The sequence below is a fragment of the Peromyscus leucopus genome, chromosome 1 (assembly GCF_004664715.2).
Source record: "Peromyscus leucopus breed LL Stock chromosome 1, UCI_PerLeu_2.1, whole genome shotgun sequence".
Lineage (NCBI taxonomy): Eukaryota > Metazoa > Chordata > Mammalia > Rodentia > Cricetidae > Peromyscus > Peromyscus leucopus.
In genome coordinates, this window is record NC_051063.1 from 73797092 (window position 1) to 73814147 (window position 17056).

The following is a 17056-nucleotide window of genomic DNA, read 5'->3' on the forward strand; positions in this document are numbered from 1 at the left end:
TAATGAGCCGGGTAGTGGTGGTGCACACAGATCTCTATGAGTTCGAGGTCAGCCTGGTCTAAAGAGTGAGTTCCAGAACAGCTAGGACTGTTACACAGAGAAACCTTGTCTTAAAATTTTTTTTTAAATTAAAAAGAAAATCTCTTAAAAACTCCCATGTAAAAATATGAGCCTTGAATACTAATGAAGAATGAACATCTTCTACAGAAGACCCTGCTGGGGGTGAGGGCACCTCAGCATGAACTGCCAGGAAGCCACAGACGGCGCGTCTGGGCAGCCGGAACGCTGAGCCCCACTGACCTCATTTCCATCACTTCCCGCCTGCTTTCTTCGTATTTGTCCCTCCACTCTGAGACTTCTCTCTCCTTGGAGATAACCTAGAGTTGGGGAGAGGAGAAAGCATTCAGTTCTCACCAAATCCAGGACACATCACATACACATGGGATGAAAACTTCTCACACAAAACCAGGATTCCATCCAGAGAATTCTCCAAGCAGGAGAAATAAAGACTTCCCCGAGGCCCCCGGGGGAGTAACGTGTCTTCTACAGCATGTCAGCCATGCCCGTTAGCATGGAAACTAGACAGATCAAAAACCATGGTGTGCCATCCAGCTAGCTAGCTTGCAGTGTTTAGAGGACGGTCTGTCTCCAAAGAGCAGCGTCATGGGTAAATATGGTTGCTGACAACTGGCAGACTCGGACCCTATCCTGGGGTCAAGAATATGGCCCTTGACACCACAGGTCTCATACCTCTGCTCTGGCCACTTGGAGTGCAGAGTCCAGGTCTGGCTGCTGGAACAGAAGGCCAGGGGGTTTCTCCACCTCGGTGGGCCCGATGCGGGAGTACAAGGCAGTTTTGGAGATGGAGACGTCTGCTGGATGAGCAGCTTCCCTCTGTGGATGTTGTTTTCATTAGAGAGAGAAAGAAACAGAACAGTCACCACTAATGGCATGACAGACAGGGTTGCAGGCATGGCCTTGAGAACCGCATTCACCCGCTCAGCTGCATGGTTTTGAAACAAAGAACACTGAAAATATGAGATAATGCAAGGACTCATGGATGGGGTAATGCCAGGTCCAGGGGATGGAAAGCCTTCATGTTGCACACGGTCAGGCACACAAAGGGGCTGATGAGATGGCAGCCTCTGTAACTAGGAACCCTGGGGGCCCACCTGCCTGCAGCCTGCTTATCACTGCCATTTATCAGAGGCTGAGCCAACGAGGCACTGTAAGTCAAGACAGGTCATTATTCTGTTGGCTCCACTTCCAAAATCAAGTCTTGCTGGGGACTGATTCTGAACGCTGGTCTATGTTGCCTAGTTTTGAACAGCTGAAGATTAGATCATTTTTGAACACATTTAAATTTGGCAGTGCTCACGTGGCTCAGCTGAAAAAGATGTGAATCTGCACAAAATGCGAAACTGCTATTGTCCACCTTATTCTGTCTGGGCTTGAGAGATGGTGCCATTAGGTCTGCTGTATAACAGCGAAGAGGAAAGCTGGGGTCAACGACAATATCTTTCTACATTTCCTGATGAAGCCTACAAGCAAGCAAGGTGATGTCCTGCCCGACCCATCTGAAAACCATTTGCAGCTTTCTCAAGTTCTGTAGGGTCCAGGCACCAGCCGCAGCGAGGCGAGGCGAGGAGGGGCACATGGCTATTCTTCCTTTACGTAGAACGTTAAGCAGCTTGCAACACAGTTGAAACACAGTGTTAGGAGCAATGTCAACCAGCACGGCCAGGCTTGTCAGCCTATTTCCACGGCAACAAAAACATCCAACCAAGCACTCTCAGTCCTATGCATTAGCCTCCTGGGTGTAGTCATGGCTGCCAAGGAAGCTTCCAGCCTAGTTAGAGTACAGGTCGGTGCTGCAGTGTGAGGTAGGTGATGGTGGCCCAGAGGGCGGAGTGGACTGCTCCATCCTAGGAGAACTAGGAGAACAAACCGAGCACTGAACAGACACCTCCGTTTTATAGAAAGGGGAGAGGAGACAGGAGGGTGCGGATTGAGAACTGCACAGATGAAAAGAAAGCATCAGTGGTGGTGGGAAGGGGTGGCGCTGAAGGCCCAGGAGCAGAATGTTTATAAACACAGGAATTGCGAGCCCCACCTCTCCTCACTGTAGTGCCAGGGCTAAGGGTCTAAAGGAGGGAGGTAGAAAATGCAGGTGGGAGAGCAATGGATAGGACCGGAGGTGACAATTTAGGACCATTAGTGTCCACATGCAAGGTGCACACAATAGTTTAGTTGTCCTGGGAGAAAACTGCTGTGACCTGCTCACTGTCCCTGCCTGCCCTTAAGTCCTTGACTAACCCTCAAGTGACTCATTGACCCGACCTACCCTTAAGACTTTGGGCTTACCCTCAAATGGCACTCGTGGATCACCTGAATCTCACTGGTCATGCCTGCCCTGAAATGCCTGGGCTTACATTCAAGAGAGTGACATGATCAGCTGTGAGAACCCGGAGCACACAGACCTGGTCAACCAGCACAGAGTCTACGCTTATATGTCAGATGGGATGCCATGAATGTCCTTCTCAGTTTTTGGTCGCGGGGGAAGTCTGTTTCTAGGACATCTACCTAGACACAAGCTGCCAGCCCCTGGCAGCAGACAGCCGGATCCCTCGGGGGAGAAAATGCCCCTAGGCGGCAGGGCAGAGGATCTGCATGAAGGGCAATAGTTTGCACAATGCTACTTCTCTGAAGGAAATGTTCCAGTGGTAACTGGAGAATCACAGCCGGAAATCACCACTCAACAGTTGTAATTAGAAAAGCTCACAAACACAAAATTATGAAGAGAACTTAAAAAGGGAAAACAAACAACAAACCCTATTCTTTTCACTTTTAAGTGTGCGCTTTAAAAAATGGGGGGTGGGGGGGGTGCTGAAGAGATGGCTCAGTGGTTAGGAGCACTAGCTGCTCTTCCAGAGGACTCAGGTTCTCTTCCCAGCACCCATATGCTGGCTCACTTTGTAATTCCAGTCCCAGAGGATCTGACACCCTCTCTGGCCCCTGTGGCACCAGGGTACACACATGGTGCACATACATACATGCATGCAGGTAAAACACCCACACACATAAAGTAAATTTTTAAAAATCTGATAAAAAAAATAAAATTTCAAAATGAACAGGATGTTGGAGCTGCTAAACTCAGTTTGAAACTTCTGAAGACGGATGCAGGATGTGAGAGGCTAGGCCTAAAGGTTTTCCCAAATGAGATTATTCTGCCTCAAAGTAAAGCAGCTCCTTGCGGTGCAAGAGAAAAATAATTTAATAATGAAAATGAATTTTGCATCATGCAGGGCAGGAGCTAAATCTGACCAAGGAACACATTAGAGATGGCCGATCTGCCTGGTGTCCTTTGTAAAACAAGGACGGGATGAAAAAATAAACACAGAGATACCTAAATGGACGCAAAGGCGACCGACCCTGGGTGTCATCCTTCAGCCACAACCACGCGGCATTTTCAGTCAGGGAACGAACAGTTTGAGGACCACTTTGACTCCCTGCCCCCTCCAGTTATCTGTGGGATAATGAATTCAGGACTTACACCTTGGCTCTTCCTTTCAGCCATGAATGTTTTCAAGGGAAATCAAAGACCTGTCTCTCACTAATATTTTAAGGTCAGTTATTTTTATGCCCAGCTTCATTTCTCTCGCACTTAGACCTGCTGCTTCACGCAGGCCGAAAAGCCACCAGAATCCTTCTTACTAAACTGCGACATGGTCACAATTCCAAAGGCACAGATCTTGGCTGCCACCTTCAATCCTTCACGCTGTCTTCAGTCCTGGAAACTGTGCCGTTCCTCAGGTCACTATCTCCCTTTCAGATTCCTGGGCCACCGGCCTCCTGCTGGCCTTGAAGGCAGGAGTCTCATCATGTACCCAGGCTCACAGTTCTCTCTGTGACCCTTTCTTATTGCTAGGCCTTAGGGTTTGGGGGCGGGACATCATGATCATGGCAGATGACTGTCCCCACGGCAGTCAGAAGCAAACTCATATCTGAGGCTTGGGGAGCCATGAGGAAAGGCCACACAGGTGAGGTCAGGGACCAGGAAAACCAAGCTAAGGCTTGAGGTCTCAGGAGGTATCTGGGCCACGTGGCACCACCCAGGCAGGAGAAGGACCTTGGCTAGATGCTATCCATCCCAATCTGACAGCAGACAGTTTCCCAGCTGGGGAGTTGCAAGCACAGGTGAGGCACTTGGCCCCACACCTCAGTCCCACTCCATGGCAGCCATCATAACCAGACCTCATCCAGCTGTGCCAGCCCACCAAGTCAAGAATCAGCCACCGAGGCTAAAGTATAGGCTACAACCACAGAATCGGAAGCTGGAGAGCAAACCGAAGCCCACCAACTAGTCCTCTGTCACTCGTCTTCAGACTGCTCTTGTGGCTTCCAGGGACGTGCCTCGTGGTGGAGGGAAGGAGTGACTTTTGTGAGAGGAAGCAGCAGATGAAAGATGCTGGGCTCCTTGTCCACAGTACACTGTCCCTGCCGAGATGCCGCACTGCTGGACAACAATAAACGCAGTCCCAACCTGACTCTTGTTCCAGCTCACGTCAACCCTGGTCACCTGCTCATCTAAGCCAGGTCTCTTGAGATAATCACACACAGGATTGCCCTCCGTGCGGGAACCTTTCCCAACCTAAAGTTTGCTATTTGTATGATCACGTTCCTAGGTTGCCTGAACACTTCTTTCCATCTTCCATCTTCATCTTGGGGGCCAATTATCAATAAAGGCCAACAGGTCTAGCGATCACAATCACTTTGTCATGCATGCAAAATGTGCCAACACACCCTGCTACCCATACCTTGGAAGGCCAGATAAAGAGCTTCTGAGTATGAACCTCAGGGCTGCTGCATTATGTATTGATCCTTGGGGGACTAATGGAACTCAGCTCCAGCAGAAGCAAGTGGGAGAAACAGAATAAGAAAGCCACAGCCCGGAGGAAGTGGGAGGGGGAAGTTACTGTATGAAAAAAAAATTTTTTTTCCACAATTATAAAGTGGGAGAAGGTGTGTGAACATGACTTTGGGAAGGGGTAAACCAGGAGGAATTAGAAGGGTGAACATGATCAAAATACATTGTATGCACATTCTCCAAGAATGTTTTAAAAATGATAAAAAAAAATTAAAAACTGAAAAGAAAGCAAGCCACAGCCCAACACCAGAGCCCTAGTTCCTGGGGAGGTCACCCCGTTTCTAACTGATTCTGAACAGGAGGACACAGAGGTTCCTGCTGCAGTTCTGTGGAGGCGGACCCAGCAACATCCATTTCAAAGCTGCTCTGAATTTTCATTCCTTCAAAGTTATATCCTTCCTCCTAAGTAATTTTTATTTTTATTTTTATTTTTATTTTTGGAGACGGGGTTCTCTCTGTGTAGCCCTGACTGTCCTGGAACTCACTCTGTAGACCAGGCTGGCCTCAGACTTGGAGTGATTGATGGTTTAAAGTAGTGTTGCCAGGAAAATGGGACGGCATCACTCACGTCTGAGACTCCGGGGCAGAAAGGGCATCTGGACCCACAGCCACCGTATTCTATCTGCATACTCATAGTTTCGGAGGCAGAGAGGGGCCATGTGGTTGCTGGGAATTGAACCCTGGGTCCTCTGGAAGAAAAGCCAGTACTCCCACCGCTGAGCCATCTCTCCAGCCCCCACAATGGTCAAGTTTTAGGCAATTCGCTCTATCTTAAAGTTACTCTGCAAAGATTTAAGAAATCAGTCTGGCAGAGGTGGGTTGTGGGGGTGGGTAGGGAACAGGGTCTTCGGCGCTTGGTGCTTTCTGGAAACCTCCCTTTCGTGGCAATTCAGCTCAAGTTTATACTTTGGCAATAAGAACAAAGACATCTCTGAGTTTTGTTTCTTTTCCTTGACCTGTGTTCCACTCTTCCCAGTCTGGACATTCACACTATGACCTCTTCCTGTCTCCAGGAGGGGACCTGATTTGGGCTCTAGCTAGAGTGAGCCATGAGTGGGCTCTTGGGATTTCTGTTCCTATTCCACACCTGGGAGGTCCTCTGAAATGACCTAGTCTGTGAGGTGGAGCTGAACAGGCAGGTCCATTGGTGACCCCAGTTCAAGGCCCCACAGGCTGGCAAACTCTGGATATACGGTCCTGATTCTCAGTCTGTAAAGCGAGACTTGGCTCTGCTTTCCCAGGAGAGGAGCTGTGGAATATCCAGGTGATAAACAAAAGCAAAATGCTAGCTAACAGCAGCCCCTTTGGCTAACTGCACACCAGTATACGTTAGGTGTGCGGCGCAAGGCTACTGCTGTCCACGAGCAGGGCCTTCTCCACCACAGGCAAACTAGCCTCATCTCAGAGACGGAGGAACTGAGGCTCAGCAAGGTTCATTAACTCGTTCAAGGCTCAGACTACAAAACAAAGTGGGGTTCAGCCCTGGTCCCACACACCAAGTTCACTGAGCTGCCCAACTCTGGGTGGGGGAGGGAGTGGGACTGAGACCACAGCTCACGGGCAGCTTGAGGGTGAGATGCCACCTACATGTCATCACCTAGAGGCCGGGCGGGAAGACTCCAAATGTCTTATCAATGTGTCTTATTACTTATTTTTTATCACGTCTTATTACTGTGTCTCTTTGTCCTCACCTAGATCATCCCATGTCTTGAAGCAAGTCTTGTTCTCACCTCCTACTTATTATTGACTCTCAGTAAAGTCAGATATAAACTTCCAGAAAACAGAAAAATTACAAATTACTTTAACCCATAGAGAGACAAAGGGTATCTACAGGAAAAGGTAACTCCAAGGGGGATTCTCTTCTGGTCCTAGTGAACCAGTACTAACCAGTTTTACATACAGCTAGTCTGCCACCTCACTCAAAGCCTTTTTTATTCCCTGTGCTCTATGCTGGCTTTTCACACTCCCCTCTGCCTGGCTGCATGACCTCATCCCTACACATGTGCTCGGTGTGTGTTTGTGTAAGAGTTATACTTTTAGCTTCGGAGAAATCACACTTCACGGGACACCCACAGTGCCGGCCCGGCCAGTGGTTAGCAAAGCAGCCCTGGGACCCCGTGGCACACACAGCATTCCCAGAAGGCAGTGCACCGCAGCGGCAAACGGGTACCTTCGTGTCCTGGCGGCTGCGGGAAGCCAGGGCGATCTGCCTGGCCAGCTTCAGGGCTTCTATCCGCATGATGGCAAACTCTAACTCCTCCTGCCCGAGGGGTAGGGGTGAGCAAACCGTAGGGAAATGCATCAAGACAGACAGAAGGTTTCCACATCCAGGAATGAATGTGCCACATAAATGCATATGACAGGGTTGCGGGAAAACATACGCTCAGCTTTCTCTCACAACCAACACCTCAGCAGATCATGAAACAGGGGGTTTAATTTCCTTTTTGAAAAAAAAAATCACCCCTTTGAAGGTCTGTCAAGAAATATCATGTAGTCAAATGTGAACTGATTTTCAAAACAGGACGGCAATTTTAACTCTACAGTATTTCTTGCTTTCTTTCCTTGTTTTTAAGACGCTGACCAGCGCTTGCTGTCAATGGCCATGCATCTCTCAGATGCCTGTTAATAATCTCTCTAGGTCGGCCTTGCTTCCTAGTCCAGGGAATAGCCAATTAAGCTGTCAAATTTCCGCTACAGAGATAGGTTTTGGTTCCATATGTTACCTCAATGGGAATTTGGGATTGTCTTACGTATTTAAACAGCTTGGCTTGACCTGATACCTTTTGTTTAGTGAGTAAATCATAAACTGCCTGTGGGGCTATCAATAAATACATCAGGAAAATGACTATTGGAACCAACTTCCCAATACAAATAAAAAGAGTCCTTTCAGTACGCAATCACACAATTTATCTAATTCTGCACCCTGGCTATAGCATACACAGATATCAGCATCTGAGAGGAAAACACTTCATCTGGAACATTCCCAGTATTGCCTCATTAAGTACTGCCTCAGCTCAATTTGGCTCAGGGGTTCATTTTCTACTGAGGTTTGGACAAACTCCCGAAAGGTCACACAGGGGCTACAAACCTGAAGTTTCTGAGCAAATACTGGGGGGTTCTTTTCTGCTAAGTCAGGCTCCAGATAGTCAAGTGCACCACAGAGAGAAGCAGGATGGGCCAGCCTGCTGAGGAGGGCATCCGCAGAGGCAAAGGCACCCTCCGGAGCTGTCTGAAGGCCGGCCGAGAGGAAAATGGAAAATAGAGGAGAGTAGAAAGATATTGATTTCAAGCAAGGACCACACAAACATACACTGCACATTGCTGCATTAAGGCTAAAGAGAACATCGCTCAGTGGTCGATATTCACACTGCCATTGGGACTGAGACTGGCAGGCCCCGCCCCTTCTCCCAGAAGCAGGGCCTCAGGAGCCCTCCCTCCCCAGGCCCATGTCACCCTGGTTTCCTAGCCAGAGCAGCGGAAGCCACATAACCACTGCTTTGTTCTTTGAAAATCTCCATGGGTGGGAGGCAAGCTAGTTGATGGGTTTTCAAACGCCAACATAGTTCATCAAAGAAACAGCACCAAGGACAAATATCAAGGAAAGTAAGGTTTGAGTGAGGACCGTTTTCAATAGTGAAAAGATGATTTCAAACAAACAGGTAACTCCTCCTAGATTAGAAAGACTTCCAAATTAGAAGGCAACTTTGCAGGAGATGAACCATGGCCAAGTCTGCCACAGTATTTATATGCAAGACCGATTCACATCTAGACCCTTTTATTGTTCACTAATTGTGTTTCCAGTATCCAACCCGGCATCCAACTGCCGCATATACAGCAGGTGCCCTGCAAATGTCCGTAGCATGAGACAGATCAAACTGCCTGATAGAGAGCAAAAGCAACACACCAAATCAAACAGTTTCAAACTGTATGATGTCTGCTAGGAGGGAGGTGAAAAAAATATATATATAATTGACCCAAGTTGGTTTGTTTAAGACATGTGGAAGACCCTCCCGTGGATATTACACCCTCTAGGGCGAGCACACGTAACATGTAGGGAATGGGGACAGCGAGGCCTCATCTCAGGGCTACGGGTCCTGCAAGGCTTCTGGAGGTCTTGGGAGAGGGTAAGTTGAAGTCCGGGACCATGAGCAAGAGAAATCTGTCACTGAGACCCAAGAGAAACATAGCTGGTCCCCCAAAGGAGGATGTTCCCTCCCCTACCCGTCTTTGTTTTCTATACAGGCTAGAGAGGCAGGGGCTGGCTGACCACGGCTCCAGCTTGTCCGCCAGTCCAGGGAGAGAAGAATGGAAAACAAGCCCGAGCGTATCAAGCACTTGACTAAGAACTAACAACTGTACAGCCATCGTGGGAGAAAGGAAGGCCCTTCCCTCGCTGTGAGAGGCAGGGTCTCCTAGGCTGACTGCTGTGGTCTAGGGGCCAGCGTGGGGCCCCACAGCCAGGTGAAGAAGGGCGGCATTAGAGGGCTCACTCACAGAGTCCCCCAGGCAACACTTACAATTTCAATCGCCTCTGCGGGGGTGCCCAAGGCCATAGCTTCCAGCTCCTTCTGGGAGGATTTCTCGGGCACCTGCAAGAGAGGCTCCTGGCTGGAGGCCAGCCCGCGTGTGACAGGGTGCTGGAGTTTGGTTGCAGCATTCACAAGGGCTTCAGTCTCCTCAAAACTCGACCTGAGGAAAAAAGTCAGTCGTTAGGGCCTTCTCCCTGGAGACTCGCTGAAGTCTATTGGGAAGCGCTCACGAAAGAGAAAACATCCCACAAAACCCGAGACTTCCAAGTCAGTGTCCAAGGAGAGACAAAGGCCAGGTCTTCAGGGGCCATCCATCTAGAGGCAGGCTACAGTCCAGCCACGTTTAAGGGCCAACAGACAAGGGATACAGATACAGATGCCTTTGGCAAGGGGACTGAGTTCCTCCGGCATTTAGGGAACGGCCACTTGCTTGCTTGTGCATTCTGAGGGAAGAGACTGGGTATCACATCTTTTCTTAGAAAGTGGATAGGCACCTTCGAGAAGATGAAGTAAGATGCTGTATAAACCCAAAGCACTCCACATAGTGCCTGCCACAGGGGACCACTCTTGGAGAGGGCATCATCTCTAGTTAGACATCGCTGCACTAACACCTAACATCTGGAGAGTTTGGCCTGTAGGGCCTACAGTTACGTCGGAGAGACCAAAACAAGAGCTTCCAATCCTGCCCGGTACTGAGCAGGTATCCAGTGATGGATGGGACGACCTAAAGAGCATCAAGCAATGCTTTACATTTCCCCTATCAAAGGGTGTACACCATTCAGAATGTGGACACCGGCGCATGCAAATATTAACATCCACACTAGCAGGAAATGTCTGTCATTCACTTTACATGTGCTAGGCACTACGACACAGGCTTTCCATACACTATCTCCTAGAAGCCAGGTTCCCTGTGTCTGTCCCTCGACTGCTCTGGGGACTAACAGTCTTCTCTTATCTCCCTAAATCCCTAGAGGTCGGCTGACTATATGGCAAAGCTTATACTTGGAAGAGCCAAGGGCTTTTCCAGAGGATAAAGCCGAAACTCACGGTGTATGGTGAGACTGGCTGTTTTTCATGACAGCGTTTCTCTGCGTAGTTTTGGTGCCTGCCCTGGATCTCACAGAGATCCACCTGGCTCTGCCTCCCGAGTGCTGGGATTAAAGGCGTGCGCCACCGCCACCATCCGGCGATACTGGCTTTTTAATGTATTAGCTGTTCCTGCAGTGAATTTCTTGTGTGCTATTGTAGCTTTCCCATTTGATTCCTCTCCCAAGAACTTCTAACAGTGTGACTGATCATTTATTGGGCACAACTTCCCCTATACATTTGGGGTGTTTTGGACAACATTCCCCAGCTGTGTTTATTCTTCATTAGCAAACATCTGGCCAGGGCCATTCTCCGGACCAAAAAAAAGTATTTCATATGAGATAGGACAGACTGTAGATAGATATGTATTAGTTCATCTCACCTATAGATAAGAGAAAATAACCACTAACAATTAAATCCTTAACTCCTTACCTCCACCCCAGTTTATTTCCACAAGACCCTAATTTAAGAGATTTACTGCTTACAGTTCTGGGATGGTGTTTTGGTCATCTGCTAGTTACTGAGACAAGGTAAATATTCCTACTGACCGGAGGAGACAGAGGATAGGTGCCAAGCTTTGTTTCTTGTGCAAATTAAGCTTTTACCCTCCCTCCTTTATCTCAACCCAGGTGCTATTCCTGGTTCTTAAGATTCCCCTTTGTGCAATTAACACAGAGCAAAAGTGCTTTTACTAACCAAATACTACACATTGTGATGCAGGTTGCCTAGCAACCCAGTGAAGTTCCCCCACCCTACCAGAAAACAGTGCAGCCGGAGGATTGCTGACTGTATGTGAATATATACTGGAAAGTTCAGGGACAGAGGGAACGATGAGAGGACAACAGAAGAAGGGACAGAGAGGAGCAAAGTATGAGGACAGAAAAGAAGCTGTGCAGAGGAAATCGACTTAGAAGAATAAAGGGAATGGCCTAAAGAGCTCACTGTGCTTAGATTCTTTTGATATCCCTCAGATTAATTTCTTCACCGCTGATAATGTCTATTCTGGACCCTGAGAGAAATGTCCACTGGCAGGTACCGGTGGGGGATTCATTAATTCCTCTCACTTTACACGTAGGGAAACTGAGGCATAAGAGACTTAAGCTTTCAGTGTTGTACCACACTGTCACTATTGGACCGACAACAGAATAGAGTTGAGTGTGAACTGGCTCTGTGTGTGTGCGTGCGCGCGTTTGTGTGTGTGTGTGTGTGTGTGTGTGTGTGTGTTACTGCCAGTCAACTGTTTCACCTTTATTCAAAGAGCCCTTGGAAATAGAAGTGATGCATCTGTGCCCTTGTGGACAGACTGAGTTATGGACTACCTGCAGACACACACACACAAATGGAACGAAGTCAGAATAACAGTGGGAAGGTATACAAGGACTTGGGGGCCTCTGACCTAAGCCACAACTCTCCCATCATAGAAGTCATACCCCGAACACGGAGTTGGGGAATCCGACATCCGGACGGGAGAAGACTTGACGGGGCTCTCCTGAGCGGTGTCAAACATGAGGTACAAGGCCTGCTTCTTCGGAGTGTCATCATCCTGCTGCAGGAATCAAAGTTACACATGCATTAGCCAGGAACAGTGGCCTGAGTACGCCACTCAAGTCAAGAAAGTACTTGTCAACAAGAAACAAGTAAGCCTTCAGCTTTCTGAGAAAGCAGGAGGTGACTAGGAGAGGGCCAGGAGGGTAGGAGAGAAGGACCCAAGGAGACCTAAGGTGGGAAGTACCCTCTGGTACCGCTACGTGCCCTGTTCAGCCCCTCAGTGCTCATGGGCCACAGTGGCAAACACCCGTGCTGAGGATGCAGAGTTCACCAGCCACGCTCTCAGTCCTCACAAGGGAATGGGGAGTGACAGCATGCTGAGCCCAGTGATGAGCCCGGCCACTGAGGCCCTGTGGTGGGTTTGAATGAGATGTCCCCCACAGTCTTGGGCATTTGAATACTTGGTCCCAGGTTAATGGTGTTTGGAAGGTTGAGGGGGCGGGGCCTTGCTGGAGGAAGCTGTGTTACTGGAGGTGAGCTCTGCTGAGAGTTTAAAGACTGCTTCTGGCTTGTGGTTCAAGAGGTGCCTCTGCTCTGCTATCATGGACTCTTTTTTTTTTTCTTCTTTTTTTTTTTTTTTTTTTTTTGGTTTTTCGAGACAGGGTTTCTCTGTGTAGCTTTGCGCCTTTCCTGGAGCTCACTTGGTAGCCCAGGCTGGCCTCGAACTTACAGAGATCCGCCTGCCTCTGCCTCCTGAGTGCTGGGATTAAAGGCGTGCACCACCAACGCCCGGCCTATCATGGACTCTTATTCCTCTGGAACCCTAAGCCCGAATTGGTCATGGTGTTTTATCACAGCAACAGCAAAGTAACTGAGACAGACCCCAAAGAAAGAGACAGGGCAATGGGCTTGGCCAGAATCAACAAAGCTTCTTTCTTCTTGGCTGGGCAGGAGGGTCACGAGCAGAGGCCACAGCAGGGGCTGTAGCTCAGAACCCCTGAGAGTCCTTCTATAATCAAGGCCTACAGGAGAGTGCAGGTGGATATGGGCACTGACTATACAATGTATGGCTAAAAGGGACAAGAGTTACTGGTAAGGCGGTCAGACTAGAGTCCCGAGACCTGGAGCAATGAGTCTAGGGATGGGGAGTGGCATTTCTGTGTAAGGAGACAACTCTGAACGACCTTGTGCAGCCTTGCTGGAGACCCCACAGGAGTCCCCGCCAGGCCAGTGTATAGGAGGAACTCACGGGTAAGGAGGAGCCAAGCTTTTCCATGTATTCGATTTCATAGGAGTTTCTGTAGTCCAGCTCTGAAAACAACAAATAGGCGAGATTAAGTACCAGGGGAAGACTGAAAGACCTGGCCCAGCAGGGGGTGGGCTGAGCTTTTGGGGCCCATCATTGACTATAGTCTTCAGATCCAGCCTCCATCGAGGCACAGTTCAGCAATTTCAGACAGCCTGTACGCTTCCTGCTGGGAGGAGCTTTGGCCCTTAGAAATGTGAATGAGTTCCAAGGAAATGAAGCTGTGTCCACACACAGGTCTGCAGTGGGCAGACCCCAGTACATCCATTGTGTTGAGATCGGAAGGCACAGGTGTTTGGGGATCGTTTTCGTCTAACTCTCAAGGGCTGCACCATGTAAGATGACACAGCACAGTGACATCTTGGAACTGTACTGTACTGGTCCCCCCTCTGTGAATTCAGTAGCCCCAAGACAGGCAACACTCCTCTAGTGCTCCTTCCTAAGCTGGTTATTTCCCTCAGTTTTACTGGTTGCTTCAGGGCTGAGGTCTGACATCTTGATAGACCATCTTGCCAAAGCCAGTTTTAGGGATCTCTCTTGAGGTCCCATGATCCCAGTTAGGGAGAGTATGTGGGTTCAAGGCCTGCCTGGGCTATAGAGTTAGGTTCAAAGGTAGCCTGGGCAACTTAGTCAGGAGACTCTTGTCTCAAAATGGGAAAAATTAAGAGGGCTAGGGGTGTAGTTCAGTGGGGGTGCTTGCCTGGAATGTACAGTGCCCTAGGTACAATTCCTAGTACAAGAAAAGAAGAGGGGAAGAAAAAGGGAGGGAGGGAGGGAGGGAGGGAGGGAGGGAGGGAGGGAGGGAGAAAGTCAGTCTCATCTGCTTTAAATTCTAAACCTCACAGAGTAGGCATGCAGATAAAGTCAAGCAGCTCCCTCTCACACCAGGCCACATGTAGGTGGCAGACTAGGAACAATTCCACCACTGGTACCACGTAGCACATGTCTGTACAACTTCAGGGGAGGCGGAGTCACTTAAGGATAGGGCTATTTCACACTGAAGAGGCCAATGGCTATTTTTAAAGAATCCTCTCGTATCCAAGGGCCACTTTGGAGAATGACCTCATACCAGGGCATCACACAGACAAGAGGTCTTGACTGTCTTCCTGAATCTAGTTGCTAGAGTTTTGCTAAGGGAAGTGCCCTGGCAGGAGATGAAGGGTCTTCATTTCTAAGACCAGCAAGGTCAGCTTATTGGACTTCTCTGTCCCTGCTGATTCAACAATGAAATGAAACTCAAAGTGCCACACTGTTGTGGATAACATGACAAGGTATAACAAAAAGGCCTACAATTAGTTACACAATGGGAAGAATTATGACCAGACTTATTATTGCTCATTCTAACATTTCTCTTTGAACAGATGTTTTATTAAGAGGAGATGGACAAAGGGCCCTGGAGAAGGATGAAGAGACTATATTCACCTTTTCCTGTCCCCTTCTCAGTCTCCGTCATAAGACAGCCATGGTGCCTACCCAGATGGACAACTTGCCCTCTGCTGGATGTGGGAAGAGGGGGCAGATACAGTTGTGTATAGGGAGGTGGGGCTACCAAGTAGCTATGAAGATTTGTGGGTCTAAAAGCAACTGCTCAGGGCTGCAGAGATGGCTCAGTGGTTAAGAATGTGCACTGCTCTCCCAGAGGATGAGATTCAGTTCCCAGCATCCACACTGGACAGCTCACAACCACCTGTAACTCTAGCTCTTTGGATCCAATGTCCTCTGGACTCCAAGGGCACCCGTAAACACATGATGCACATAAACTCACGTAAGCACACACTCACACATGAATAAAAATAAATCAAAAATAAAATAAAACAAAAACAGTTGCTATCAGGGTCTCCTGGGCAGGCGAGGTCCCAGAGACAGGCTGCCTAACATTCTCAGGTACAGAAGAGAAGGCTATTCATTAAACAGATGAGCACGCCCATAACTCAAGCAGAGTGTGTCATCACTGGAAGGTTATGGAGGCCACACAGTTAAGGTGGCATACACCGCAAGCAGGGCACTCCAACTCCATGGGTAACTGCTACCCTACGGTCCTCTGGGGTTCTGAAACAGCAAAGACAACCTGAAGCTCTTCAGCGCTACTGGCGCACCCAGGTAGGAAGGAACAGGACTAGCTCACGCCCTCATCCTACAAATGAGGCCAGGGAGCCCGGTCTATTCTCACCACAGCAGCACAGAACTATGAAATCAGGCAGATCTGCCCTGCACAAATCACCTCAGGCCTTCTCAATGCACAGCCTGTTTCCCCAGTCTTCAAGGGAGGGGGCTACAGGATCCACCACAGAGCTCAGAGGAAATGAAGCCCCGTGTGCAAAATGATAGTCCCTGCTTTCCCCCTCTCTTCTATGGAATTACCATCGCTGTGCATGTGTGCTCAAATAGTAATTACGATGTCTAACCCAACATTTCCCTTTCCTGTGGTTGGTGACTTCCCTAAGACCAAGTCTCAGACTGCAGCTGCAGCCCTGGACTGATTCATTCCAGGGTCACATCAGCACCCCCAGATGTCTGATGTGCTGAATGTGTCCTTACTGAAAGAACAGGAGGGAAGACCTGATGAGAAGCTTCTCCATCCAGGGTGGTTACAGAGGTGCTTACAGCAGGGCCAATGCCTCCTACAGCCATGGTGTCTTCACATCAACATTCTCTACCACACAATGGCTAAAACTGATCTGTCACTTGCCAAATCTTTACTGCTATTTTCTAAGGAAGCAGATTTCAAAGAGTTTTGTTTTAAAGTTAAATGTATGCCTATCTTCTGATCTCTCTCTCTGAATGTGGGTGTGTGCACACCACAGTGCATGCATGGATGTTAAAGGACAGCCTTGGTTGTCATCCCTTGCCCTCTACTGACTGGGCTTTCTTGTTTTGCTTCTTCAGATGAACATGGCAGGCTCTCTGGCCACTGAGCCTCTGGAGAGTCTCCTGTCCCTGCCCCAGCTCCCTGCAGGAGTGCTGTGATTACAGACACTTGTAAGGGCATCAGGCTGTCACAGAGGTTCTTGGGATTCGAGCTCAGGTCCTCACACTTGCACATTTACTCCCGAGGCATCTCCTTAAGCCCTCCCTATTTGTCGAATTTTTGCAGATTTTTATCTAGCTCAAGAGCCTGGGGTGGGGGTGGGGTGGGGTGGGGGGGATGGGGAACTGGAGACAATATCAAAGTGGGAAGTGAGATGTGTGTGTCCAAATGTCCTCACTGCTCCTGTGACATTAGGCTGCTCTCCCTTCCCAGGTCCCTCTACTTCACGCAGGGGATGGTTATTGCAAAGACCAAACTGAGCTGACACCACTGTTTACCTGACCTTGCATTTCTTTATCCCACACCCATCTTCAGCTCCTACAATGCTCAGAGTAGGGTGGGACAGAAAGGCATCAGGGTTGTGGCCTTCAGTAAACAAACTCCCCAGTAACGAACAAGAACTACACACACATCTTCCTCATGGTGTTAAGAGGCCCCAGATTAAGCATTACAGGCAAGCAGGGAAAGGAGGGGATATCCAGGCAAAGGCTGAGACAGGCAAAGGTCGGGGAGGAGAGTGAACTTCTGGGTTCTGTCTCTGCCTTCCAGCCTGCTGGGAGGACAGGTGTGCGCCACTACACCTACAATCTACGCAGTGGGGAGACACCCAGGGCTTCATGCAGGCACTCTACCAACCAAGTACACCCCAGCCCTAAGATACATGAGAAGAAGTAGAGACTGAAAACACAGCA

General features: G+C 49.0%; 1 protein-coding gene across 18 annotated transcripts in view; it reads right to left on the reverse strand.

The window, feature by feature from the left end:
- The window catches only part of Tacc2 (transforming acidic coiled-coil containing protein 2), a 211561-nt gene that overhangs the window by 12325 nt on the left and 182180 nt on the right, over positions 1 to 17056 (reverse strand). For 9 of the 18 annotated variants that reach the window (XM_037209913.1, XM_037209932.1, XM_037209918.1 and 6 more), the window contains 7 exons: positions 13280 to 13341; positions 11973 to 12088; positions 9445 to 9616; positions 8016 to 8156; positions 7098 to 7187; positions 751 to 894; positions 301 to 377 (listed from right to left, as the gene is read on the reverse strand). In XM_037209913.1, the coding sequence (XP_037065808.1) occupies positions 301 to 377; positions 751 to 894; positions 7098 to 7187; positions 8016 to 8156; positions 9445 to 9616; positions 11973 to 12088; positions 13280 to 13341 (802 nt within the window). The remainder of the gene's footprint in view (positions 1 to 300; positions 378 to 750; positions 895 to 7097; positions 7188 to 8015; positions 8157 to 9444; positions 9617 to 11972; positions 12089 to 13279; positions 13342 to 17056) is intronic. The other 9 variants (XM_037209943.1, XM_028868284.2, XM_037209936.1 and 6 more) reach the window with 3 other exon arrangements.